The 26,606-nt window shown below is 43.2% G+C and overlaps 1 protein-coding gene across 1 annotated transcript in view; it reads left to right on the top strand.

Moving 5' to 3' along the window:
• Positions 1 to 456: 456 nt before the first annotated feature.
• DMRT1 (doublesex and mab-3 related transcription factor 1) overlaps positions 457 to 26,606 on the top strand; it is a 102,608-nt gene continuing 76,458 nt past the window's right edge. Inside the window, exons 1-2 of the mRNA XM_069474161.1 lie at positions 457 to 954; positions 4,433 to 4,613. Of these exons, the coding sequence (XP_069330262.1) occupies positions 601 to 954; positions 4,433 to 4,613 (535 nt within the window). The 5' untranslated portion in view covers positions 457 to 600. The remainder of the gene's footprint in view (positions 955 to 4,432; positions 4,614 to 26,606) is intronic.

A 26,606-nucleotide genomic window follows, 5' to 3' on the forward strand; every position in this document is an offset into this window, starting at 1 on the left:
TTTTGTGAGGGGGAGGAGAGCTAGAGGACCCCACAGGGTGGTTTGTACCCCCTCCAAGCAGCATGCACAACCCTGCTCTTGACCCGGGGAGCCCAGCCTCCTCGTGCAACATGTTTTGGCAACCCAGTCTCCGCGCCTTGGAGAGCTGAGGGGTCACACCATCCCCCAGCCGCTCTACACCTCTCGGTGCGCTTGCAGCGACTCTGCAGCAACACTCTCGGCGCGCTTGCAATCCGTGCAAGCTTGGACGCGGCTGGAACCCGGCGGCCGGAGTTGGGGGGCGGTGGGCGTGGCCGCGCTTCCTCGCGCCCTCTCCCGCCCCGGCAGTCCCGGGAACGTTCTGAAAAGTATCCAAAAGTTCTGCGCTGCGCGCGCGCGCGCCAAAAAAAAAAAAAAAAGGCACAAACATCTCCCCTCCCCCCAACTACTCCAGGCGTGGGGTGTCCCGACCTCGCCACTCTGGCTGCACCTCCGGCTGCAGCGCACACGCTTCCTGCGCCTCCTCTCCGGGAACCTAGCCGTCGGTTGGGTTCTTCCCTCGCAGCCGTCTCCAGACGGCCGAGGTGACCGGAGAGTCCTTGCACTTCTCCTTGGGGCACCATGCCCAACGATGAACCATTCAGCAAGCCTTTCGCACCGTCGGAGGCCCCGCACGCCCCCGGGGCACCGCCGCAGGGCAAGGCTGGGGGCTTCGGCAAAGCGGCCGGGGCGCTACTGGGGGCAGCCGCAGGTTCGGGTGCCGGGAGCAGCGGCAGCGGAGGAGGCTCCGGCTCCGGGGCATCTGGCCTGGGCTCGGGGAGCAAGAAGTCCCCGCGGCTGCCCAAGTGCGCGCGCTGCAGGAACCACGGCTACGCGTCGCCGCTGAAGGGCCACAAGCGCTTCTGCATGTGGCGGGACTGCCAGTGCAAGAAGTGCAACCTGATTGCTGAGAGACAGCGCGTGATGGCCGCGCAGGTGAGTGCGGGAGCCTGGGAACCTGGGTTCGGCCCTGAGCTTTTTGGATAAAGTCGCTATGTCAGGGCTGTCGCCACGCGGGGCCTGGGGTCTGGAGGGACTCGGCGGTGTTCACCGTCGGCCGCGGCGCGCTCGGGGTCCGGGACTCCCAGCCACGCGACGACGCCAGGCTCCGAGGGTTGGGGGGACGCGTCCGTAGACTTGTCCGCCAAGTAAAGTTGCGGAGTTCGCTCCGCTTGGGGTTCCCCACGATCTCTGTTCGCGCTTCCCAGCAGAATTGTGGGGTTCGCCTCTGGGGGAGTTTTTGGAATCTCTAACTCTGCCTCCCAGCAGAGAGTTGCTGGGGTTCCCTCTGCTCAAGGGTCCCTGGGATTCCTGACCCCGCGCTCGGAGCACGGAGTTGCGGGGTTCGCCCCTATGGGAGTCTCCGGGATCCCCGAGTCCGCTCTCCAGCAGATAGTTGGGGGCGACACTCTGTTGGGGGAGTCTTCACTATCTGCGATCTCTCCAAGGTGAGGGTTGCGGGGTTCGCCTCTAAGGGAATCAATCCCTGACATGTCTGACCTCGCGCTCCCAGCAGAGAGTTGCGGGGTTCGCTCTGCTTGCGGGGGGCGGGGGGGGTCCCATCGGTCTCCTATCCCGCCCTCCGAGCTAAGGGTTTCGGGATTCGATTTCCTCGGGCGTCCCCACGATCCCCGACTCTGCCTCCCCGCTGAGTGGCGCTTAAGGAGTTTCCTGGGGGGTGCACGAGCGAGCCGCTGGGTGGGGTGAAAGGGAGACTTGGCCCGGGCTGCGGCTTACCTGGATAACAGTTGGGAAGCCTTGTTTGTTTTTCTAGAAAATTCTCTGCAATGGACGCCCGCGTGGCGTGGTCTTCCCTTGTGCGCTTGGCGCACTTTTGTGTTCGCCCCCACTGGATCGAGGCTGAGCGCCTCAGCCATTTTGAGGACTGGACATTTGCCGTGCCCATCCAAGTTACTCAAGTGCAGATTATTTTGAATATATTTTAAAGCATGCTTAAGAATCTTTAGAAATACACGCAGGGGGTAAAATGCGCGCGCGGGTTTGAGGTTCTGACGATCGTTCACGATTTTTTAAAAGCTTCATAAGTAGGCCAATAATTTTGCATTTTAACGGAATAATGTCGTTAGTATTCTAAAATGATGTTTAGAAGACAGTAATATACATTCTTTCCGGCTAAAAAGTTGTTCCGTTTTTCTAAGGCAGGTTATTTAAAAAGAAAAGATACCAAAGAAATACTTGCTAATGATGTGCTACTTTTGATTAAGAACGTATAAATATCTTCCATTGGACACGACTGCTTAAATGCCTAAAGATTAAATGCTTTTTATGTATATCGGATTTTTTAAAATGTACTTTAAATATTTTGGCTACACAAGTTGTGAGTGCAGTCATGAAGATAGATTTTTTTTTTCTTGGTATCTTCATAGATTTTTTTTTTTTAGCTTAATCTATGGTGGATGAAAAAAGTACACCATGTGTAACATTAAAATGCATCACAATAGGCTTGTTCTATGCCTTAAAAAAACATATAACAACTTTTAGTCATTCTAAAATAGTTTGAAATTGGTCTTAGGTAGTAAAATATATACATATTAAAATATTTTAAAATAATTGCATTTTTAATCATTTGTCACCCGTTCCCCATTTAAATGACATTTCCTAAGTAATCTTCAGAGATGCTTGTAAAGATGTCCTTAGTTCACGGAATAGATATATGTGCATTTTGGGTTGGAAGTGTGCATTGACATACTTAAGAGATTTGCAGAGTTTTTTAAACTTCTGGTCAGTTATTGATACCATTTCTAAACTTCTTGGTTAATAATAGAAAATACAAGATTTAAGCTTAATCGTTGAATTTTAATAATTGATTATTTAAAGTTAATTTTTCTAAGAAGAAGACTTTTTTTGGTTATGAGTAAAAGTTCCAAATTAATCAGCTTTCTATATTTGGACTACAGTTTTCTTGAAATAATATATAACTTGTAGGTGTGTTTTTAACATTTTAATTTCACCTTTTGGCTTGTGTCTGGGCTTCTGAGGTACAGGACAGGTACTTTTACTTTCTCCTTTCATAATCACCAGTACTGTAGTCAATTTCGAAAGAAAATCTCTTTTTTTTTGTTGTTACATGTAGTAAGTAAAAATACAATTTATGTTCTTTAAACCTCCTTTTTTCAATCTTTAACAATGTTATTTAAAAGAAGATAAATTGAAGAGGGACCATGAGGAGTGTCCTAGGTAGGTCAGGTCCTCTCCAGTCCCCAGTTCTGGCTTTCCCTCCCTCCTGCCTGGAATGTCACACACCTGTCCTCTCCCTTTCTCATCCAGGGACATCAACACCAAATTCCTTCCCCTCACTGCCTCTCCACATACTCTGTTCCCCTCTGGGAAACAGGGCTCTCTAGGCTTTCCTAAGCAGCCCCTGCCTTATTTGCCCACCCTGTTCCAGATTGTTCCACCCCTTCATCCTTGCTGGTCCAAGTCCTACTCATCCTGTTCTTCGATGCTCTGTTCAAATACTACCTCTGGCTGATTCCTACATTTTAAAGATGTTTCCATCTCTGAATTTCTTGTGTAGGATTGGTATGTACGTCTCTTATGGGTTTTATTACATTTTGTCTTGTGTTATAGTTGCATGTTTGCTTGCCTCTTGTTTCTCCTTTTAAACAGTAATTTAGGTTCTAATCTAATCTCACTGCTCCCTGTTCTTAGTACCATGGTCTTTTACATATTTGGGGAATGAGGAGTGATCCCATTCTCTTTCTTTCCTAATCTATAATCTGTGAATGCTTGTGACCTTTTCTACTCTTCAGATTGAACTGTTTGGCTGACCGTACAGTTTTACCTGCTCTTCCCTAGCCAACCTTACTTCCTGATGCTCTACACACTTATTTGTTTAACAAGTTTTCCTTTCCTTTCTTTTCCCCTTTCTCCTTTCCTTTCCCCTTCCCCTTTTCCTTTCCTTTCCTTTCCTTTGCCTCAAACTCATGCACTCAAGCAATCCTCCTGCCTCAGCTTCCCAAGTAGCTAGGACTACAGGTGCGTGCCAGCACACCCAGCTAATTTTCTTTCTCTTTCTTTCTTTTTTTTTTTTTTTAGAGATGGGGTCTTGCTGTGTTGTCCAGGCTGGTCTCAAACTCTTGGAGTCAATCAATTCTCCTGCCTCAGCCTCCTAAAGTGCTAGGGTTACAGGTGTGAGCCACCATACTGGGCCCTAACAAGCAGTTTTTGAGAACCTACTGTGGGCCAAGTGCTCTGGCTCTAAACCGTTTCTCAGCTTTGACTACACATCATAGTTAGCTGGGTGGCTTTAAAAGAAATTGGAGATTGGCAGACCTCACCCCCAGAGGCAGTGAATCACAGTATCAGGGTGGGCAGAGCTTTCTGCGGCTTTGGTAAAGCTGTGCACGTGATTCTGAAGTGCGGGAGGATGACCTGTTGTCCTGTCTTCCAGGTGGCCCTGAGGAGGCAGCAGGCCCAGGAGGAAGAATTGGGCATCAGCCACCCCATCCCGCTGCCCAGTGCGGCCGAGATACTTGTCAAGAGAGAGAACAATGGCAGCAACCCGTGCCTCATGACCGAGAACAGCAGCCCCTCTCAGCCACCGGCCAATACCCCGACCACTGCAGCTTCAGGTAACCTGGGGGGCTTGGGGTTCACATCCAGATCAGGCATGAGGGAAGAAGAAGAGCTGCATCTGCATGAGCCATGTATAACATGCAGGGCTTGGAGGATTTTGTTAAAGGGCTCTCCCTCTGACGGTCTGTTTTTGGCTGCCTCACAAAGGAGGTGGCCATGAATTCTAGAGAAAGAGGTTGAACAGCTTCCTTTTCCTGTTGATAATTAGTCAAGAGCGAATCAGGACAGAGTCAGAATCACAGAATGTCAGAGAGAAGTGAGATTATTCTGATTTTATCTGGGTCCACCCTTCCATTTTTGGGTCATCTTGATGGAAGCTAAAGATCCTGGTTTCCTAGAACTGAAAGTTGATTTCTCCAGCCAGGACTGCATCCATTTGGGGAAAGTGTCTGCAAAGGCCGAATCCTGGGTGTCAAATTTGAATGAGCCCTGGGAAGTGACAGAGGAAGGCATACCGCGTTGGCTTGCGTTCTCTCCTGCGTGCTAAGCACTGTCCCAGGGGCTGTATGTGTGCTAATTCGTCTCGTTTCATTCTCAGAGTAACTCGGTAAGGTAGGAGTTATCAGTCCTTCTTTACACATGTGAAAACTGAGGGTAGAGGAAGTTAAATGACCAGCCAAGTCATTGAACTAGACAGTATCTGAATCAGTCCCTCTGCCTCCAGGGCTCAGAGTGCGTACTGCACTGGGTCTCCACATTACCTTGAGGATCACAGGGGTCTAGGGCTACGCTGTCCAATATGGAAGTGGCTAGCCACAGGTGACTGTTTAAATATAATTGATTACAGTGAAATCAAATGAAAGCATTCATTTCCTCTGTTGTACCAACCACGTTTCGCATGCTTGATAGCCACGTTATAGCTAAGGGCTACCATATTGGATAATCATCTCTGTCTCTCAGAAAATTTCATTTGATGACAGGAGCTCTAGGACATCCACCAAATGAAGATCCGTACAATCTGTTGTTTCTGGCAATTAAATACACATGCTTCGATTCATAGAGTGTCTGTAAAGGCTGCTAAGCTCCATGAAATAGTCTTGCAGTGTGGTTACCACCTTGACTAAGCTTTTAGGAATTACTCAGTTTGCTGGGCTTACCCAGTTGGCTAAAGTTGCTCAACTGCATGTCATTAGCTAGTCTTGCAATTTTGGACAAGTCACTTAAGCTCTCTGGGCCTTTCGTTTCCTCTTCTCAAAAATAAGGGAGAAGGGTTCCTGAGGGTCTTGAAGACCCGAATCTTGGCCATTATAAAGAAAGAGGGTAAGCAGGCACCAAAGAAAGCAGGTAGGTATGTCTGTGTGTGTTGCTGGAGCTATGGATTCAATAATTAACAGAAGGCAAGGTTCTCTTCTTTTTTCTTTTTTGGATTAGTTGCTCATAGTATATGTCTACAACAGTTTCCAGACTTTGCTTTTCATAGGAAGGAAGGAGTATATCTATCAGAAATAGGATCTTTACACTTAGGGATTTTAAGATGTGTCTAAGGCTTAGTGACCAAATGATAAGGGTGGCTTGAGCTGGAGGGCTGAGATGAGAACTGTGGATGTGTCATTTGAGTAAAGAGGGGGTCCCACTGCTAGCTTTTACATAGGGGAGTAACTCACTTGAATATTCACACACATCTTATGAGGTAGGAATTACTTTCCACCATTTACAGATAAGGAAACCAAGGTTTAGTAAGTGGTCGGGAAACCGCCGCAGAAAAAAGTTGTGCTGAGGTGGGTTCATTCCAGGCCTGTCTGTCCCCAGAGCCCTTGGATTTTCCATTCTACTTGCCTGGGAGGAGAGGCTGAGGGGTCAGTTGCCATGTTTCCTTAGGGAATGGACAGTTTTGATTGATTAGAGCCTGTGGTCTAATCTTCAGAGGGATTTAGGGCTAATGGGCAAATAGAAACAATGTTAGGGGCAAAATTCCCTGCCATTCTCCCTTGGCTCAGACGGCTGCAGACACTGGTTAAACTGGGAAAGGCCCATGAGGGGTCAGTGTCAATGCTGGGCATTGTGTAGGGAACCAGGGTCGTGGACTCAGGGTCTTGCCTGACGTCCTTCAGTCCACTTTTGGTGGAAGGGATGTGGTATCACATCATAGTTTGATTGTATGCCCCAAGATAGTGCAGCTTTAGAGTAGGACTTCAGGCTCTACAGAGTTCAGAATGACAAAGAAGTTCTCCCAGGGGATTGCAGAGTGGCCAGAGCATTGATAGGGAAAGTTACAAAAAGAAGCAGCCAGGGGAGCAAGACAGAGGGTTCAGGGTCAAGGAGGATGTAACCAGATTCCCTTCTTTGTCTCTGGAGCCAACAGCCCTTGGAGTCATTCTGGAGTCCTGAACCGCTCATTTGCTCTGGGAGGCTTTGCCTTGCAAAGGAAGATGGGTTGTCCGCCAGCCAGCTATTCTCTGTGGGGCAGGAGCCACAGATCAGCGTTGTACACAGGACTTCTGTTCAACCTCCTGGGTGGGGATTGAGACCATCCCGACTGAGTTAGGATGAGAACAAGAGGGAGACAGAAATGCCAGTAGAATGAAAATATGCACATAGAGAGAGAAAGAGGGAGGGAGGGTCAGTGGAGGAGAGAGAAAAAACCAGAAACTGACCAAAGAGAGTCCTGAAGCTTTTATGCAACAGGTGGAGCCCAGCGTCTTTAGATAGATGCTACTAACAAATATAGAGCTTATATTAATTTTTCAGAGGTTGATTTTATTTCAAATGACATTTATATTTATGCAAGTGAACGGTAAATATTTATGGTAGAGTACAAAGTGTATTCAATGAAAGATAATTGTTCTTCCCACCCCAGCCTGCAGTTCTCTTCGTTATTCCAGGATTACTTGATGCATGTACAGGCTTATGTGTCTCTTTATCCTTCTCATATACATGTAATATTCACACATTTAATATAAAGAGAATGTATTGTTTAGCTTTTTTTGCTGTATAATACAGCTTGGAATTTTTAGTAGCCTAGAATTCTATTATATAGATGTGGAAGGCAAGTATTTGAAATTATTTAGTGAGATATGAAAGTTGTAGGAGTTGCCTACCAACCCGGCTCACCTGGAAGCAAGTTGCTGACCCATTCCTTTCTAATCTTTCCTAATATCTGATGCCTAATGTCCACTAGGCTAGTAGGGTGGTGAAATTGAATAGATTTTTATGTCCTTGAACTTTCTTAGTTATCTCCTTTTGGCTCCTAAAAGTGCCAAAAGTGCGAGTGAGAAATGCTCAAGAATTATTGCTGAGATTATCAGCAGAATTGTAAGGACACTTAGAAGGAAATTGGATTTACTAAGCTGTTTGTTTCATTTATTGAAGAACTGACCCTCTGAGTGGGATATGTAAGTTAGAGGAAAGTCTCTACAATGCTTAACCAAAGATAGGTTAAAATGGACCAAAAGATTGAACAAATATTCCTCAAATAATGGGCATAAAAGATTTTTGTTGTTTTCTTCTATGATTGTGGGTGTTATGTGGAAAGAAACAGCCTTTTGAAGAAATTCTCTGTTCATTGCTGTTTCTTGTACTAGCAGGATTAGATGTTAGCAGGTACACTGTTGATTAGCAAAGTTTCTTTTCAGCCGTTTTTGGAGACTCCAAAAAAAAAATGAGATGAGTATTTTTGGTTGTAAATGACAATAAATTAATAACAATTTCAGCGTTTTGTCTATGGTTTCTTTTTTTTTTTGAGACAGGGTTTTGCTCTGTCATCCAGGCTGGAGTGCAGTGGCATCATCATAGCTCATTGCAGCCTCCAACTCCTGGGCTCGGTCCTCCTGCCTCAGCCTCCCTAGCAACTGGGACTACAGGCACACACCACTGTGCCTGGTTAATTTTTTGTGTGTAGATATGGGGTCTCGTTATTGCCTCGGCTGGTTTTGAACTACTGGCCTCAAGCCATCCTCCTGCCTCGGCCTCCCAAAGTTCTGGGATTATAGGCGTGAGCCACTAGGCCTAGCCTCATTTAAACAATTTTTATCATAAATTGTACTTTTTTATTTCAAAAATTATCAGCTGCCTTTTTTTTTTTTTAATCTCAGGCATTCTTTGTCTTTGTAAATTTGGGCTCCTCTGTGTTTTATTTTATATTCTACTTTTCCTTCAACCTCCTGTGTGCCCTATGTAGAATACTGTCTTACCCAGTACTTACACTAAGGTCTGCATAGTTCTTTGCCTCTCCTTTTCTATGCAGAAAGTGTCAGATGAAGGCTTGCATTGTAGATAACTTGGTGCTGCATGTGTGCCCTTTGTAAGGACCTGAATGTTATCTCCTTCGGGGCCCTCCCTTCTGGAGCACCCTGGACTTCCATCCACACTCACATTCACCCTCCCCCGGATCAAACTACCTCCAGCTTTCTCGGGCCTCCTCCGGCAGCTCCAGCCTCTCCTGTGGCCCATGGCCCGGTTTTAGTGCCTTTTACTGATGAGTCAGGTTTGTGCCAAATATTAGAGGGGCCCCTCCCTCACTTCTCTTCTGTAGCGGTATTTCCACCTGGAGAGCATCCAGTGAAAGAGAGCACATGTCAGTAGCAGAGCACATTTCATTGTATGTCTGAGAGCTTAAATGCTTTATAAACATGAAATTTGGTCTTTCAAAATGGAGTAGTGTCCCTGTTCAGGAGTTGTCATGAGTAAGAGATATGGCTGATGAATTAACAGTTGAAGGTATGGAGTTATTTAAATAAAAAACAAATTTTTAGGGCAGTTTTAGGTTTACAGAAAAATTGAGTGGAAGGTATAGAGATTTCGCACATCCCTCCTGCCCCCACACATGCATAGCCTCCCCCTTTATCAACATCCCCCACCAGGGTGGCACATTGGTTAGAATTGGTGAACCCACATTGACAGATCATCATCACCCAGAGTCCATAGCCTGCAGTAGGGTTCACTCTTGTTGATGTACTTTTGATGAGCTTGGACAAATGTATAATGACACGTTCTTGCCATTATGGTATCATGTAGAGTATTTCCACTGCCCTAGAAATCCTCTGTGGGGTTATTTAAATTTAAAATAACATTTCAGTTTTTATCTTTCCTAACATCATAAAGAAGGAAGCACTTCATTCAAATGAACAATAAAAATATTTTAGATAAATTCAACTGGGAATTTATTTTTGAAAGATTCTGGCCATTTAGGTGAGCTCTGTTTGGTTTTAGAGCTCTCAATTGCAAGTAGAATAGGAAATGATTTTAGGTTTTTAAAAGTCTTCAAATAAAAACATTTCCAAATTTTACTTTCAGAGTCAAAGAAATTTCCAGGATTTCCAGTGAAACAAAACTCCTAAACCAAAGTAATAGTTGGAAGCTTGGATGAAAGAAAATATTTCAGATTAATGGGACTGATTTCTTTCTTTTTTTTTTTTTTTTTAAAACAGGGTCTCACTGTTGCCCAGGCTAGTCTTGAACTCCTGGCCTCAAATGATCCTCCCATCTCAGCCTCCCAAAGTGCTAGGATTTCAGGCATGAGCCACCACACTGGGCCCAGGGATAATTGTTTTGATAGCCTGTTGTTTTAAATAGTGTCTTAGGCCGGGCGCGGTGGCTCACGCCTGTAATCCTAGCACTCTGGGAGGCCGAGGCGGGTGGCTCGATCGAGGTCAGGAGTTCGAGACCAGCCTGAGCAAGAGTGAGACCCCGTCTCTACTAAAAATAGAAAGAAATTATATGGACAACTAAAATATATATATACAAAAAATTAGCCGGGCATGGTGGCACATGCCTGTAGTCCCAGCTACTCGGGAGGCTGAGGCAGGAGGATCGCTTGAGCCCAGGAGTTTGAGGTTGCTGTGAGCTAGGCTGAAGCCACGGCACTCTAGCCCGGGCAACAGAGTGAGACTCTGTCTCAAAAAAAAAAAAAATAAATAAATAAAATAAATAAATAAATAAATAGTGTCTTAGTCAATTTTGTTTATTCCAAGGGCAATCTTTGCTTACATGTCAAATAGAGCAGTTTAATTGGCCTGATAGAAATTCTCCATGGATAAGTATTTTAGTAAAGCAATCATAGCAACAACATAACAGGAAGTAACCTGGTCTACCTTTGGCTAGAAAGGAAATTTAGAAAATATCTAGAGCCATAAAAAAATGTAAATATGGGGTTTAAAAAGTCACAGATAAATTTTGTAACAGCATATGTAAAACACATACAAATATTTGATTGGTTTACATCTGCATCTCCTTTGTGAAAATAAAATCTTAAGGGCAAGGTTTGCATTTTATTCATCTGTGTATAGTACAGTACCTACTTTATGGTTGGGGGTCAATAAATCTTTGCTAAATGAATGAATAAATGATGGTTAAATTTGAAGTTGTCTAAAAACACTAGATAAGTGATCGTGAACCTACCTGCAGACATCAGAGAGTAAGAGAGTAAAATAATTGATGTTCAATTTGTATTTTTGTTTTACAGTATTTTAAAAATATATCTGAATGTTTAAAATAGTTAAAAATTCAAGTGTAATTTCTTAACAGCCTAAGATGTAATTCGTTGTTTAAAGTGTACAATTCAGTGTTTGTAAGTAAATTCACAGGGTTATGCAACAATCACCAAAATCTGGTTTTGGAACATTGTCTCCTCCTAAAAGAAACCTTATACCCATTAGCAGTCACTCCCCTTGTGCTCCCACTCCGGCCCCAGGTAACCACTATTATATTTTCCGTCTCTGCAAATTTGCCTATTGTGGACATTTCATGTATTGGTACATTTCATATAACTGGAATGATTGATAAGATGTGTGACCTTTTGTGTCTTGCCTCTATAACTTAGCCTGATGCTTGCTAGGTTCATCTATGTTGTAGTCTGTATTTCTAAGTATTATTATTCGTTTTTATTTCTAAATAGTCCATTATATAAACCTACCGTACTTTGTTTTTCTGTTCATCAGCTGATGAGTATGTGAGTGCTTTATACTTCTTGGCCGTTATGAGTAATGCACTATGAACATTTGTGCATAAGTTCTTCTATGAACACATGTTTCATTCTCTTGGGTATACCAGAGTAAAATTGCTGCGTCTTTTGGTAACCCTATGCTTAACTTTTTGAGGAACTGCCAGACTGTTTTCCAAAGAGGCTGAAGTATTTAAATTCCCACCAACAGTAAATGAGGATTCCAGAAAATTCAAACAAGTCTTTTAAAATTGAAAGATAAGATGCCTTCATCCTGGCAAGCACCACAGATAGTTAAAACGTGGTGAGAGTCTCTTTGACGACAAGAGGTTTAGACTGTGAAGGATTTTCTAAGTTTGTATTTTATTATTACTAGAAATAAGTTAATATTTAGGTTTTTAAAAAAGTCTCTTTTGTCTCATTGTCACGTATAGTTTGTAGTGAGAGGAACAGTGTTTGCAGGAGTAGAGCAATTCATGAAGGGACCTGGGATTGGGCTTTCTTCGTTGTAGCTGTATTATTGGCTATCTTTAGGAAGGGCTAAAGCAACTTTTCAGACCTCAGGTGACATGTATTTCCTAAGAACGAGGGAGCAGGAATTCTGCCCTAGTACCTTGGCAAGAAAAAATTTTATCTGTGAATTTCAAAAATTGGAAGACCACCATCACTCTTCTGGAGAGTGAATAAAAACCTGAGAGTGAGGGCAATTCACAGAGACTCGCAGAATTTACTGCCCAGAGCTGGTTGTAGCGTTGAAAACTTTTATAAATGGTGACACTAGGTTTTGTCCGTGTGTGGTGCAGCCTTGCGTCTGCTCCCATAGGAAACTTCTGGAATGTCAGAAAGCTCATCTGTGTCTGGTTTTCACTTGCCTGCTCATCAGCGTCCTCTTGGAGTCCTTGACTGACATATTCCTAGTTGTCTGTTGGTTTGGGGATACTGTCCTGTTGACCATCCCATAGACACTCTTTGGGTCTTGTGGATGCCTTTCTGTCTCATCTGTTGTTTTAACAAACTTAAAACTTTCTTTTACTGTGGTAAAATATACATAACTTAAAATTTACCATTTTAGCCATCTTTTAAGTGCACAGTTCGGTGGCACTAAAGTATATTCATGTTGTTTTTGTGCAACCATCACCACCATCCATCTCTAGAACTTCCTGAACTGAAACTCTGTACCCATTAAATGGTAACTCCTCATTTGCCCCTCTCATTCCCTAGTTTTTGGCTGAGGATAGTCTCTTCTGCCAGCCTAGCTTTCTTCAAAGCTTCCTGGCCTTTGAAATCACCTGTGAACTGATATGAGCCAAGATGATTCCTTTTATCTCTGTCAGCATCCTTTCCTCTCTTTCTTCTCCCAGCCCCCACATTTTTACTGTATTGCTGACTTCTCTCTCTGTTGTATATGCTGGTCTAGTCTGTGCTTCTGGGGCAATGGGAACTCTGAAGTCTCTGGAAGGACTGAGGTTAATAGGGAAGAGGTGCAGGGGAATGTAAGCTAACATCTTAGGCAGGGTACTGTAAATTCTCTGTCGGACAAGCTCGACTCTGGGCCTAGGAGTGCTCTCAGTGGTACCGTGATGCAGAGAGCGCAGGGTAGGGGTGCCTGCGGGGCTCTGGCTGCTGTCTCACTGCTTCCTGACCTCTCGGGGTTCCTTTCTGCAGTTGTCATAAGCAACTGTGAAAGTGCACATCAGCACTTCTGTCTCAGCCTGAAGGTGTCTTACTTTTCACCTGATTAAAAAAAATTTTAATCCAAAGTGAGAAACTTTTTGAGTATCGTGTGAAAATTCACAGAAATATTGATACCTGTTGCTGACCCAAATTACATTTCAAGTTTACTCTAGTCTGTTACATCTGTAGGCAAACTTCTCAATTGCTAATCTGGGTGTTTTGTTTTTTTTTTTTAGACAGAGTCTCGCTTTGTTGCCTGGGCTAGAGTGAGTGCCGCGGCATCAGCCTAGCTCACAGCAACCTCAAACTCCTGGGCTCAAGCAATCCTTCTGCCTCAGCCTCCCGGGTAGCTGGGACTACAGGCATGTGCCACCATGCCCGGCTAATTTTTTCTATATATATTTCAGTTGACCAGCTAATTTCTTTCTATTTTTAGTAGAGACGGGGGTCTCGCTCTTGCTCAGGCTGGTCTCGAACTCCTGACCTTGAGCGATCCTCCCGTCTCGGCCTCCCAGAGTGCTAGGATTACAGGCGTGAGCCACCACGCCCGGCCGATAATCTGGTTTTATTGTGAGTATGTTCAGATAACACTGAACATACTTTCCAGAAAAAATGCACAGGAAACTCTTAAAGTAGACTATAAATGCTGGATTGTTGTCAAAGGAAAATACTGATTCAGTATGATAGTAATAACAGATTTCCTGAAGTTTCCTGGCAGTGAGAGTTCTTAGATACTGCTTCAGCCATCCAGTGTCAGTTCAAGTCAGTGTATACCAACAGATGACTTTCAGTATTGATTTCAGTATTTACAACACTACTTATTTTTGCACCACTCCTTAACTCTGATCTCGAGATTTTAAGTTTTATCTAAAATACATAGACTATGTATTAATTCAGTGAAGCAGATTGGATTCATCAAATACAAATAAATGTTTGCTGAACTGCATTGAATCCATCTCTGCTGTTGAGTCTGTTGTCTGAGCAAGATGACCTCCCTTCCTCCTTCCCTTTCTTCTGTTTTTCCATTTTATTTATTCATTCATTTCAACAAATATTCATTGTGTGGCTGCATTGGACCAGATCTTATTCTAGGTACGGAGTATATAGCAGTGCATAAAACATCTGTCTCTCATGCATCTTATATTTGCAGGGTGGAGGAGACAGCTGATGTACAAGTACATCAGTAAATAAAATATTTTCAGAAAGTGGTGTTATGAAGAAAAACAAAGTGATATGATGGATGTGACCAAGGGGACAGTGGCTGTTTGAAATAGGGTGGTCAAAGAAAGAGATTAAATTGGAGCCATTCCTGTAAGATTTGGGGGAAGAACATTCCGGGTGGAAGGAGCAGCAAGCTTAGGCCACTGAAAACAGGCAGGTGGCTGGAGTGCTGTGAGCACGGGGTGACATCAGTAGGGCGGTGTCTCCTAGGGCTGTGTAGGTCATGGAAAGAGTTGGGATTTTACAATGAGTGCTATGGTATGTCATTGGGGTGTCGAAGCGGTAAATGGCGTGATCTGGTTTACTTTGTTGAAAGAGCCCTCTGCTGCCATGTGGAGTGTGGTTTGAAGGGAGTCGTGTGAGAGCAGAGATGGATGCAAAGGCTGTGCCGTCGCCCAGGCTAAGGGGATTGCTCCTTGGACTGTGGGGAGTGGCTACAGAGATGCAAAGGAGGGGCGGGACAGGAAGTCTGTTTTGGAGCTAAATTTATGTGTAATTTTGGTAGATACTGTCAGTGATGGTCCCTTCTGAGAGCAGCTGCCACAGCGTTGCCAGTATTAGGTTGTCATTGGGGTTTTACCAGCTAAAGGTGAGAAGCCGTCCGTCAGAGTGGTCAGCAGAATAATGGCCCCCCAAAGAAGCCTGTGTTTCCCTGGAGCTTGTCAGTATATTGCCTTACGTGGCAGAAGGGACTTGGCACATGAGATGCAGTCAGGGATCTAGAGATGAGTTGGTCCTGGCCTTTCCAGGTGGGTCCAATCTAGTGGCATGAATCCGTAACAGTGGGGGATGTTTTCCCCGCTGCCTCCAGAGGTGCCATGACAGGAGATGAAGCAGTTTCCAAACTGGAGAGACTTGAACTGCTGTCGTTGGCTTTGAAGATGGAGGAAGGGAGCCCCTGAGCCAAAGAATATGAGAAGTCTCTAGAGGCTTGGAGCAGCCCTCAGCTGACAGCAAGGAAATGTCTTCCAGACACACATAGAACTGAACTCTGGTGACAATCTGATTGAGCAAAGAAACGGTTTCCCCTAGGGCCTCCAGAAAGGAATGCGGTCCTGCAGACACCTTCAGAGACACCATTGTCAGACTTTGGACCCACAGAACTGGAAGATAATGAATTTGTGGTGTTTCAGCCACTCTCAATTTGTGGTAATTTGTTAACATAGTGAAAGATAACTAATGCAACTGGTTTAGTTTATAATGCACATTTCCCTTGTTAGTGAGGTTGAACTTCTTTTCATATGTTTGAGGCCCTTAGTATTTTATTCTGTGGACCATCTGTGCACGTCCTTTGCCCATTTCTCTATTGGACCCTCCCCCACGACATTGGAGAGTTCCGTACTTCTTACGAAAATTGGCTCTCTGTGATGTGAGTTGCGATCTTTCCCCCACTACTTGATATTTCAGACTGAAGGTATATGAGACTGGCTGGGGGCAGACACAAAGCTGAGGAGAGCCCCAGGACTGAGTCCTAGTCACCACACTCTTTGGAGGACAAACAGAAGAGCAGAAGCCTGTGGCTCTTCTAGTTCCTATTAGTAGGCCATCGGCCAGGCCAAATGAAAATGGCTGTGGAATGGCTAAGCCAGTGTGTTCTTTGCATTCTTCCAACTTCAACTCCTCAGTTCAGTTTTAGCCATAAGCAGGAGGTCTCAAGTTAAGCTAAAGGCCCCAGTGACCAAACCATTTCACAGTCATGGTCTAGAAGTTTCATCATTATTATTCATTGCTTAATAAACTATGGTATAGCCATGACTGAGGAATGGGAAAAAAGACTGCGTAGTCAGATAGTCTGTTTTCTAGACACGAATCTTATTGTTACCAATATGGTCAGTTTGCATGAAATTAGAATGCATGTTACTCTTCAACTATCTCAAAGTCATTTTACTCTCCACATTGATGTGGAACGAGCATTATAATTACTGCGTGGCAGAGCCAGGATTCCCCTGAGAGAATGGTATATGGTAGTAGAAGCTTGATCAAAGGTCTGCATGATTGAAGACACCAGCGAAAAGAGAGGTGCTGTTATCTTGATAACTTTATATTTGAGAGGAAGCTCCACCTCATTGAAAAGACCTAAGATCTAGAGTCAAAAAGCCTGTCTTGGTTTCTTACTCCTTTTCTGATTTGAGGCAATTCATTTAATTTTTTTGTCTGTCTATTTCTTCATTTGTAAAATGGATAAAATGGTATCTGGTATATCTTGTAGAATTTTTATAGTGCTCATCTTTTTCATGAGATATTTATGGTGTTTAATTTTTTCTTAAAATACAAGATATTTATCAAAAAGTTATTTGTAAACTGATAAAGTACATAAATATGTCATAGAACTCATGTTTCAGACAGTAATAGGAGGAGCAGATGAATGAGCCTGGTTGTGATCTACCCTGTAGCCATAAACTGGGTTTTGCAAAAATGAAGCTGATGAACTTCATTGGTCTGATACACTAAGGATTCCATCATTGGGTGAGGGCTATGTAACCCGTCACATTTCCGTATATCTCCAGCTGCCAGAAATCCCAGCGGTACATCTTAATGCTCAAACATAGTAAATGTATTATGCCCTCATGTTAGAATATAGGTCTTCCTTCTTCTTTTGGTGACCTTGCTCTTCTTTTTCTGTTTTGTTGACTTTACTGATAGATGTCTTCAGTATTAGCCATCTGTGTTATCCTTTCTAAAGAATGGGGAGTGTTGTATAACCACACAGATGCTCAGGACTCTGACATTGGGAAACTTCCTTCAGCAAAATAGGTAACGCAGCATCAATACACATTTAGAAGCCATCAGGACATGCATATCAGATTAAGAAAGGGGGGGTGTCAACGCTGACCTGTTGGGAAGCAAAGGAATGTCCCAACATTTCAGACACTTTGACATTGCCACCTTCAAGAAGAAATGTGGGGAAGCTGAACTAGGTGTGTTTCACTCTTGCCCACTGTGAAAGGGACTTATTTACCTGGTGATGAGGACAGTATTTTTAAGTGTCTAGTTTTACAGATTTTCCTTTTTAAAAACACTCCCAAACCCATGTTTATTTGAAAATAAACAGTGTCAGATTTTTCATTAGGGGCAAAACGGAAAGCAAGAAGGGAGTCTCAAGGACACTGTTTGGCTAATACACTGATGCCGGGTACAGTGGATGGGTACGGAATTAGAATAAGAAATGTGTGTATATTGTGCATAATTCCTCATTAGCAAGTTTGAGACGTACGTGAGACTGTCCCACAGCATCCCACCCCAGGAGTCGCTATCTTGTAGAGCTCCAAACATTCTACTTGATGAGGGTGGCGTTAGCACTCTCCCTCTTATCACTCACCCTCTCAATTTTTATCTGGGAGATGGAATTATGAGTTACAGGAGAAAAGGAGTAAGGCACATCAAAGAATTTTTTTTGTGGCTTTGAATAAGGGCCCTTATTGGTCTAGGGTTGTTAGCTTTGGGTGTGCTGTTTTCATCGTGAAGCACCTGGGGTTTGTTTTTCTCTAAAAGATGTAGATAAACTAGAGAGAATCCAGGGGAAGGGCAACAAAAATGATGTATGACTTGGAGAGAAGGAGAATAACAGTCTATAAATATTTGAAAGGTAATATAAAAGAGGGAGAGAGATTATTTACAGCAGTGGAGAGGAGTTTGACAGGGAACAAAAGCTTGCATCTAGGAGCAGGAGGAAATTGGGTAGGACTGAAAAAAAAAAAGTGTAATAAGGGTGATTAAGCAAAGAAATGTAATTCTCACATTGGTTTGTGTTGCCAGGAGCCAGAATGGCAGGAAGAAGTGGCGTTTGTTATCACATTGAGGATCCAGGCAGGCCTGTGAATCATGTTTTCCTAGTTCCTCTCTGTGAGGTTAGGAGAGCAGGCAGTGCTTTATTCTTGCCCTGTAAGCGTGTAGTTTGCTTAATTTCCAACTCTTCGGCGTTAACATTTTCATAGGTGCTGGTAATAATTACAATCCCCACAAGATGTCATTCACTGAGTGTCTGCCTTGTGGCGGGTATTGTCTTAGCTGCTTTGTTATTTATATTCTTGTCTAATCTTCACAGCAGCTCTGTAGATAGGAACTATTTTTTCCAATTATAAGAAAATTGAGGTTCCGTAACTTGCTCAAGAGCCCAGGAGTATTGAGTGAAGGAGTTGGGATTCAAACCCAGGTCTGTGACCCACAGCTCCCTCTCGTGCCCTGCCTTGGGCGCCACTACCCCGTCCTTGCAATCGTGGTAACAGAAATTGGGACTCATTAGGTGGCCAGGTAAACAGTTTGTATCCAGGTACAGGGGTAACTAAAATAGTTAATGTCCAGGGCTCCCTTTGCTTTCTTTTTCTCTCTTTTTTCCCCCTTTCTTGAGATATATTTTCTCAATATTACTAAGTGCTGTGTTATTAAATATTACATTTTCTCATTCTGTAAATTCTGTTACACTATAGGCTTTTCATCATCCTTGTAGTTGTATAGTGATCTATACAATCTTTAGGAAAGAAAAAGTTTTATAAGGCAGGTGTTATCCTGGATCTTACATGCTAGTTGTAATGGGAATCCCTTTGCTGTATTCTGTGCTTTCCTTGACTTTCTGTCTCTGAAATTTATAACATCCAGTGTATTGATGATTGCTATAGAAAAGAACAAAAGGCACAGAATTCATTACTCAGAATAAAAGCAAAGAGCTGGGTGTCTGGGTTTTCATGTCGTTGCAAAAAGTTACCACACCTGGAAACAAGAAGGCCTGGGTTTAATTCAGACTCTAGCTACTGCTTTCTAAGCACTGCCAGCTCCTCTGGGGGAATCACAGTCCGTGGTTTCTGAACTTCATAAGGTGTTTGTGGGTAGCAACTGAAAGAATATATGTAAAATGCTGTTTATGGATTGCAGAGTATTATGTACAAATATATAAATTATATACATGTAAAATATGTAAATTATATAAATGGAAGACATTAAGGTTAAAGGTTAGCATCATTGGTATTAGCAGCTCTTTCTTAGTGTCACTCCTCTTGGTAAAAATCCCATATAGCTAGGAATGGCTGAAGTTTTAGGGAAGTTGACATTATTCAAAGGGCAGCATCAGGTTTTTATTAGGGACAGAACAGAAAGTGCCCAGTGAGTTTTAACGATATTTTGCTAACACCACAGTCTTTGTCCCTTCCTCCCCTTTAATTATGGTGGTATGCCATGAAAACCATGCTTAATCTAGTCAGGGGTGGATGACATGGACATCCAAAACCTGGCTCAGGGCCCTGGCATTTTTCATCTACACTTTTCAATTTGCCAATCTTGCTTGCTGGTGGAGATAGGAATGGCTTTCCCTTAGGAGTAGTGTGCCTTTTTAAAATAAAAGAGCTTTTTTGATTGCTGCCTCTGTGCTGTTGCTCCCAGTAGTAGTCCCTAGTGAATTCCTCTCCAGAGCCGTCCCTAGATTCCTTTTACTGTAAACTGTAATGATTTCACTCTGGCCATATTTCTCCCAAGGTCTCCTATCTCGGTTACTTGTAAGACTACTCCTCCCCTCCCTTGCTCTCTTTGATCTGTTATAATTGGCTTAAAACTCTCTATATTTAATCTGCAGTGACTTTGTTTCTCCTCCCTATTTTTGCTTTTTCCATCCCTGAGAATTTAATAGTCTGTTTCTCATTATTTTCTAATTTTTCTTAAGTTATCACATTCTCTGTGGCACTATTAATAGTCTTTTCTCCTTGTCTTCCCGTTTGCTTTATTTTAGCTATTAATACAAATCTGCATTGTGTCTGTATTTTGTCTGGTGATGAACAAAGTCCTGCACATTCTGTGGAACTGGTGGGCTCACTGGTTACAGATACAGCTGAACCCGGAGACACCTGTATGTCTATGTATGATGATGTTGTGAGAAAATGGCTCTGGGGGCAAACAGCTGAGCACTCAGTTTGTATTGAATAAATGAATTTGAATAAGTGAACGAGTTTGTTGAGTTTTCAGAGCTTTTTGCTCACAAGTTGGCCTTTCTGGGGCAAATTACCGTGATTATTCAACATGTAAGAAAGAAGAGCTCTGTTACCTCTTCTGTGGTTGACATTTTGGTGAATCCTTCCTGTGACAGCATCCATAATAATCTTGTCACCAAGCCAGCTCTTCAGCTCTGAAATCCTGTCAGCCATAGCATTGAAGTCTCCTCTCAGAAGATAAAGCTTTCTGCCACTTTTCTGGTCCCTGTGTGATCCAGGAATGAACCCCCGGTGAGTCATGAGGCTCTGCCTATTTTGTTCTTAGGACCCCAAGTTGTTCATATTCTTTTTGACTTGTTACAGGCTTTTTAAACTTGAGTTCATGGTGGGCTTCAGGAGGTGTCTGCAGTCTTAAATCTGCATTTCTCTTAGAGGATGGTCCAGCACTTTCATCTGATTGTTCGAAGAGTCTGTGACATGGACATATTCATATTAAGAACTGCTTTAAGTTTAAACCAATAGCCTTTTTCCAAAAAACACCATTTCTCGTCTCATTATATTTCCTTCAACTCTCTGTGCCTATTTGCCTTTTTAAAATCAATTTCTGAATAAGTAGAAAGCAGAAATTCTATTATTTGGTGTACTTCTAAAAATCGCAGCTTTACTTGCTGGATATGGTGGGTGGCTCGAACCTGTAATCCCAGCGTTTTAGAAGGCTGAGGTGGGAGGATCACTTGAGGCCAGGAAGTAGAGACCAACCTGGGAAACATAGCTAGATCCTGTCTTTACAAAAACACAAAAAAATTTAAAAAATTAGTCGGGTATTAGAGTGTGCATACCTGTAGTCCTGGCTACTTGGGAGGCTGAAGCAGGAGGATCACTTGAGCCCAGGAGTTCAAGGCTGCAGTGAGCCATGATTGTGCCACTGCACTCCAGCCTGGGTGACAGAGTGAGACCTTGTCTCGAAAAAAAATAAATAAAAAATAAAAAACCAGCTTATTGAGGTATAATTTATATATCATAAAATTCACTATCTTAAAGTGGTTTTTAATATATTTACAGAGTTGGCCAGACAGTACAATAATCAAATTCTAATAAAACAATTTCACACCTCTCCCCCCAAAACCCATACCCATTGGCAATTACTTCCCATTTCCCCCTTCTGTCCTCTAGCAACCACTAAGCTACTTTCTATCTCTATAGATTTGTCCATTCTGGACATTTCATATAAGTGGAATCATACAGTATGGGACCTCTTGTGTCTAACTTCTTTTACTTTGCATGTTTTCGAGGCTCATCCATGTTGTAGCATATATCAGTACTTCATTCCTTTTTATTAATATTTCTTTGTATGAATATACAATACTTTGTTTATTCATAGGTTAATGGAGAATATTCATGGACAAGTTTCTGTTTAAATGTATAAATTTATTCTTTTGGGTACGTACCTGAAAGTACGAAAGTACAAAAGTGGAATTGCTGGGTCATATGGTAACTCTGTTTGACATTTTGAGGGACTACTAGACTGTTTTTCAAAAGTGGCTGTACTATTTTACATTTCTACTAGCAATGGAAATGGAGGGCTCAATAATTTCTTCTCATCCATGGAAACACTTGTTATCTACCTTTCTGATGATAGCCATCTGTATTAGTGTTCTCTAGATAGACAGAACCAAAACATACATTTCTATATAGAGAGAGAGAGAGGAGAGAAGGAGTTTATTAAGGGAATTGGCTCCCACTGTGATTATGGAGACTGAGAAGGCATGTAACAGGCCGTCTGCAAGCTGCAGACCCTGGGTTGCTGGTAGCAGCTCAATCCAAGTCCCAAAGCCTCAGAACCATGAAGCTGAGGGTGTAACTTTCAGTTTGAGGTTATAGGGAGGCCTGAGAACCCAAGAAGTCTCTGGTGTAGTTCCTGGAGTCCAGCAGCTGGAGTTCTGATGTCCACGGTGGGCAGGGGAAGGAGTGGGTGTCCCAGCTGCAGGACAGAGGGGAAATTGCCTTTTGGTTCTATCCAGGCCACCAGCTGATTGGATGGTGCCCACCCTCATTGAGGCCCTACTCTGTCCACTGACTCATGCCAGTCTCCTCTGGAAACATCTTCACAGACACAGCTAGTGACCCTCAATCCAGTCAACTTGACACCCAAAACTAACCATTACATCATCCTAGTGGGTGTGAAGTGGCGTCACATTGTGGTTTGATTTGCCTTTCACTGTTGGCTAGTGATGTCGAGCATTTCTCATGTGTTCATTGGCCATATGTATATTTTCTTTGGAGAAAATTGCTATTCGAATCCTTTGCCCATTTTTAAGTTGGGCTTTTTTTTTTTGTCTTTTTGTTTTTGAGTTTTTGAACAATTCTGTAAACATTTAATGTCCTCAGGAATGGCTATGTCCTATGAGAGAGGACTGGTACCAGGTTCTGTGCTGTGTGCTTTAACGTATGCCAACTTGTTCAGGCAAACTGAGCAAGTGAAATAAAGGAGAGGGAGCACATCGGCTTGGCAGTGGAAGCAGTGGAAAAGGTAAGGTGAAAGGCAGCAGGAACCTGTTAATAAATGGGGGAATGGCCAGGTGCAGTGGCTCACATCTGTAATCCCAGCACTTTGGGAGGCTGAGGCTGGAGGATCTCTTGAGGCCAGGGGTTCAAGACCAGCCTGGACAACATACTGAGATCCCATCTCTACAAAAAAATAAAAAAATTAGCCGGGTGCGGTGGTGCATGTTTGTAGTCCTGACCTAGGTACTTGGAAGGCTGAGACAAGAGGATAGCTTGAGCCCAGGAGTTCCCAGGAGTTCAAGGTTAAAGTGATGTATTATCGTGCCACTGTACTCCAGCCTGGGTGACAGAGCGAGACCCTGTCTCTAAATAAATAAATACATAAATAAATACATGGGGAATGACCTTCTAATGCCTCCGAAATACTGTAAAAGAACAAGAGAATAAGTTCACTTTCTGGGACTCACAAATAGTGATTCAATTATTGGGAGGAAAGAAATGTCATAGGAAGTGGGCATATTTATCCTTCAGGTGGCAAATACCTAAAAGTTTACTAGGAAGTAAACTATTCTTACACAGTATGGTGACCATGCATTTTCTATTTCTCTAAGATTAAATGAGGAAACAAGTGTAAAATGTAGTCCTCCTGGTAGCTGAGAGTTTAGCATTGGCTCCCTCAGCTTTGAATAGGGGATGGAATCTGATCTCTCCTTGAGTATTTGATTCTATCTGACGGCAATGCATGGGGAAACTGAACCAGTCTTGAAGTTTTTTTCCAGTCTTGAGATTCTACAACTTCTGCTTAGAGGATAAGAATACCAGAATCATTTGAGTAGTTTTTCAGAAGGATGTTAAAACCTCCATCTAACCTTTAAATAGTTGAGATATTATAGATTGGGTCCATTTTTAAATCCAGATATAGGTCTTGCTTTGTTTGGCCCTTAGTATCATTTTCACAACCCTTTGTTAACCTTTTTTACCTAAGTTCTTTTTTATTACACACAATCTGAATGTATCCAATGAGTGTGTGTGACACACACAAGCCTTAAACACATCTGTGTGTATTTAAACAGACATTCTTGTTAGTGATGGCAGCTGCCCATAGACTCCCTGTTCCTAATGACCAAAAGGACCATGGTGCCAAAAAGCAATTTGTAACAAAGCAGCATCCCTTTAGTCAAATCTTGGAGGGTTAATTTCTTGAGTGAAATTTCAGCATACATTCCTTCTGTGGACACAAAGGGAACTTCCTTTTCGGCTGTCTGTCTCAGCATCCCTTTCTCTCTTTCCTGGGATTCACAACCCTTTATTTTTATAACTGAGCAAACCAACAACCTAATCGTAAGACCTGTGTGGCTGTAGGAGCATGCACTTTTTTGTTGTTCAGATCATGACCCTTGCCTCATTGTTAGTTTAAGAAAGTATATCTTTATTCTCTTCCCCTTCAAACCAGTATTGTTTCTGTGGTGGAATAAACCTTGAGAATCTCGGGGGAGGTGAGTGTTGCTGCAGTTCCAGGTGATACCAGGTGCTGCCCACAGACTTTGCAAACTCCTTTGCCACAGACAGGGCTCCCTTTATGCCTGGGCCGGGTGATTTTAGTCTGTCCTCCTCCAACACAAGCGTACTACTGTACCCTTTGCCCCGACAGAGATTTTCCTAGGTTCTAGATCTACTCTGAGTACTATCAAATAGTTCTTACACTTGTGGCCTTTTTGTGAAGTGCGATTTCTGAAAGCGTATTAGGTTTCCACTGATGCAGATGTACAAAACCTGTACAACACAGATCACTAGATGAGGAAAATAAATATAGGTGTGAGGCAGGTATGATGGTAGTTGTTGGCCAGTTAGATAGCTTCTGTCATGCTCTTTGTTTCTTGGTTGCCATAGTAACATTTTAGTTGACAAGCCCAGCATCACTCTTGGGAATCACTTCTTCCAGTTAAGATTTGGTTTTCTTTCCGGTTAAGATTTGGAGATCTGTGTGTCTGTACATGGGTGTGTGTTTCATGGGCACATCTATATAGAGACACTCACATCACAAGTTGCCAAAGCCTTTAGGACCTTTCAGCTGTTGGAACATAGCTGCCTCTGCCACAGTTTAAAAGCCAGAAGCCTCTGACTCCAGCCAACAAAAGGGTGACACTTGTGATTGGCAGAGCCCCCTCACATGCCTGGCTGGGACTTAGAGTCCCAGCCCCTGCATCGGGAAGCCAGGAATTGTCACAATATGACATTTTTTTGCTATGCCCACCTATCCCTGTGGTTAGTGATGTGTTTGATGGAATAGTTAGCTGTGACAACACAAGTGAGAGTTGGCTGACAGGTCATCTTACATGATTCAGAGCAGCTTAGTTACACCATTTGAGAACAGCACAACACAGTCGGGTTGGCAGCAGCTGGCAAACGAGGCTGTAGTTGCAAAGTGCAGAGCTAAGGAAGGAGCCAGAGTTGGAGGGAGCTGCTTCAAGGATACACCAGAAGAGCTACAGTCAGGAGCCTTGGACCATTGTGAAATGTGTTGGGACCAAACCACAACTCTGAGCATGGCTGACATTCCCCACTGAGGAGGAGAAAGCCCTGACCATCAGTCTGTCTCTGGAGCTTGAGAACTTGATCTCTGTGTTTGAAACACTTTTGTGTCAGTGCTTAAATAGTAGTCATTTATATTCTTTTCTAGAAAACTGTCAGGTTGACTCCTTGCCAGTAGCAACTTGTCAGAGCAAATTTTTAAAAATATACATGTATTTTTGAGACAGGGCCTCATTCTGTCACCCAAGCTGGAGAGCAGTGGCATCATCATGGGCCATTGCAGTCTCAAACTGGTGGGCTCAAGTGATCCTCCTGCCTCAGCCTCCCAAGTAGTTGAGACTACAGGTGTGAGCCACCACACCCAGCTAATTTTTCTATTTTTTGTGGAGATAGGGTCTTGATGTTTCCCAGGCTGGTCTCAAATTCCTAGCCTCGAGTGATACTCTTGCCTCCCACCTTAGCCTCCCAAAGCACTGGGGTTACAGGTGTGAGCCACTGTGCCAGCCTGATGTCTTGTCACTGACAATGCTCATCAGTTATGTCTCAATGGCTCTCTTTTCCCTTTCTGACACAGCTTGGTGGACACAAGCGTGAAGCCTCAGACCTGGAGGCCTGAGCTGTGCTCCCATTGCCAGTTACATGCATGTCCTTAGACTTGAACTTCTCTGAGTGTTCGGAGAAGGGCTAACATTACCTCGAAGGCCCTCCCTGTGGTCATATTCTGTGAAAAGCTATTAGGTTTAATTCTCTCTGGTTCACCTTACCTTACTTTAGTAAAAATGATGGTTGAAAGGATGCATGAGTTTTTATTTATAGAATCACCTTTTAATTTCAGAGTAGTTTTATTCCAAAGACAAGGAAGACAGAAGGAAAAATAAAGACTTTAGGGGGACCACACAAAAATTGAGTGGCCTTATTTTTCAGGAGCATACAGTCTTTTGGGCTGTCTCTGAGCCCTGTGATACCGTCGAGGTCCATCACACCCCTGTGGGGTGCAGTGGGGCTTCTGAAGGAGGCGATGGCAGAGGAGACAAAGAAATGCCAGGCAGTGGCTGAGCCCATGTGTATGTATGGCCAGCAACCCTGATCCCCCCTTTTCTTTCCTTCCTAATGTTGAAAGGCGAGCTACATGTAAAGCTACACTTTGGGATGTGGCACTGGATGTTGGTTCTAGAATTAATATTTTGAATCCACAGGGAATCCCCAAATCTCATTTTAATCATAATTTGGACATAATTTCTCCTCCCACTCAAAAAAAAAAAAAA

Source organism: Eulemur rufifrons, chromosome 7 (assembly GCF_041146395.1).
Source record: "Eulemur rufifrons isolate Redbay chromosome 7, OSU_ERuf_1, whole genome shotgun sequence".
NCBI lineage: Eukaryota > Metazoa > Chordata > Mammalia > Primates > Lemuridae > Eulemur > Eulemur rufifrons.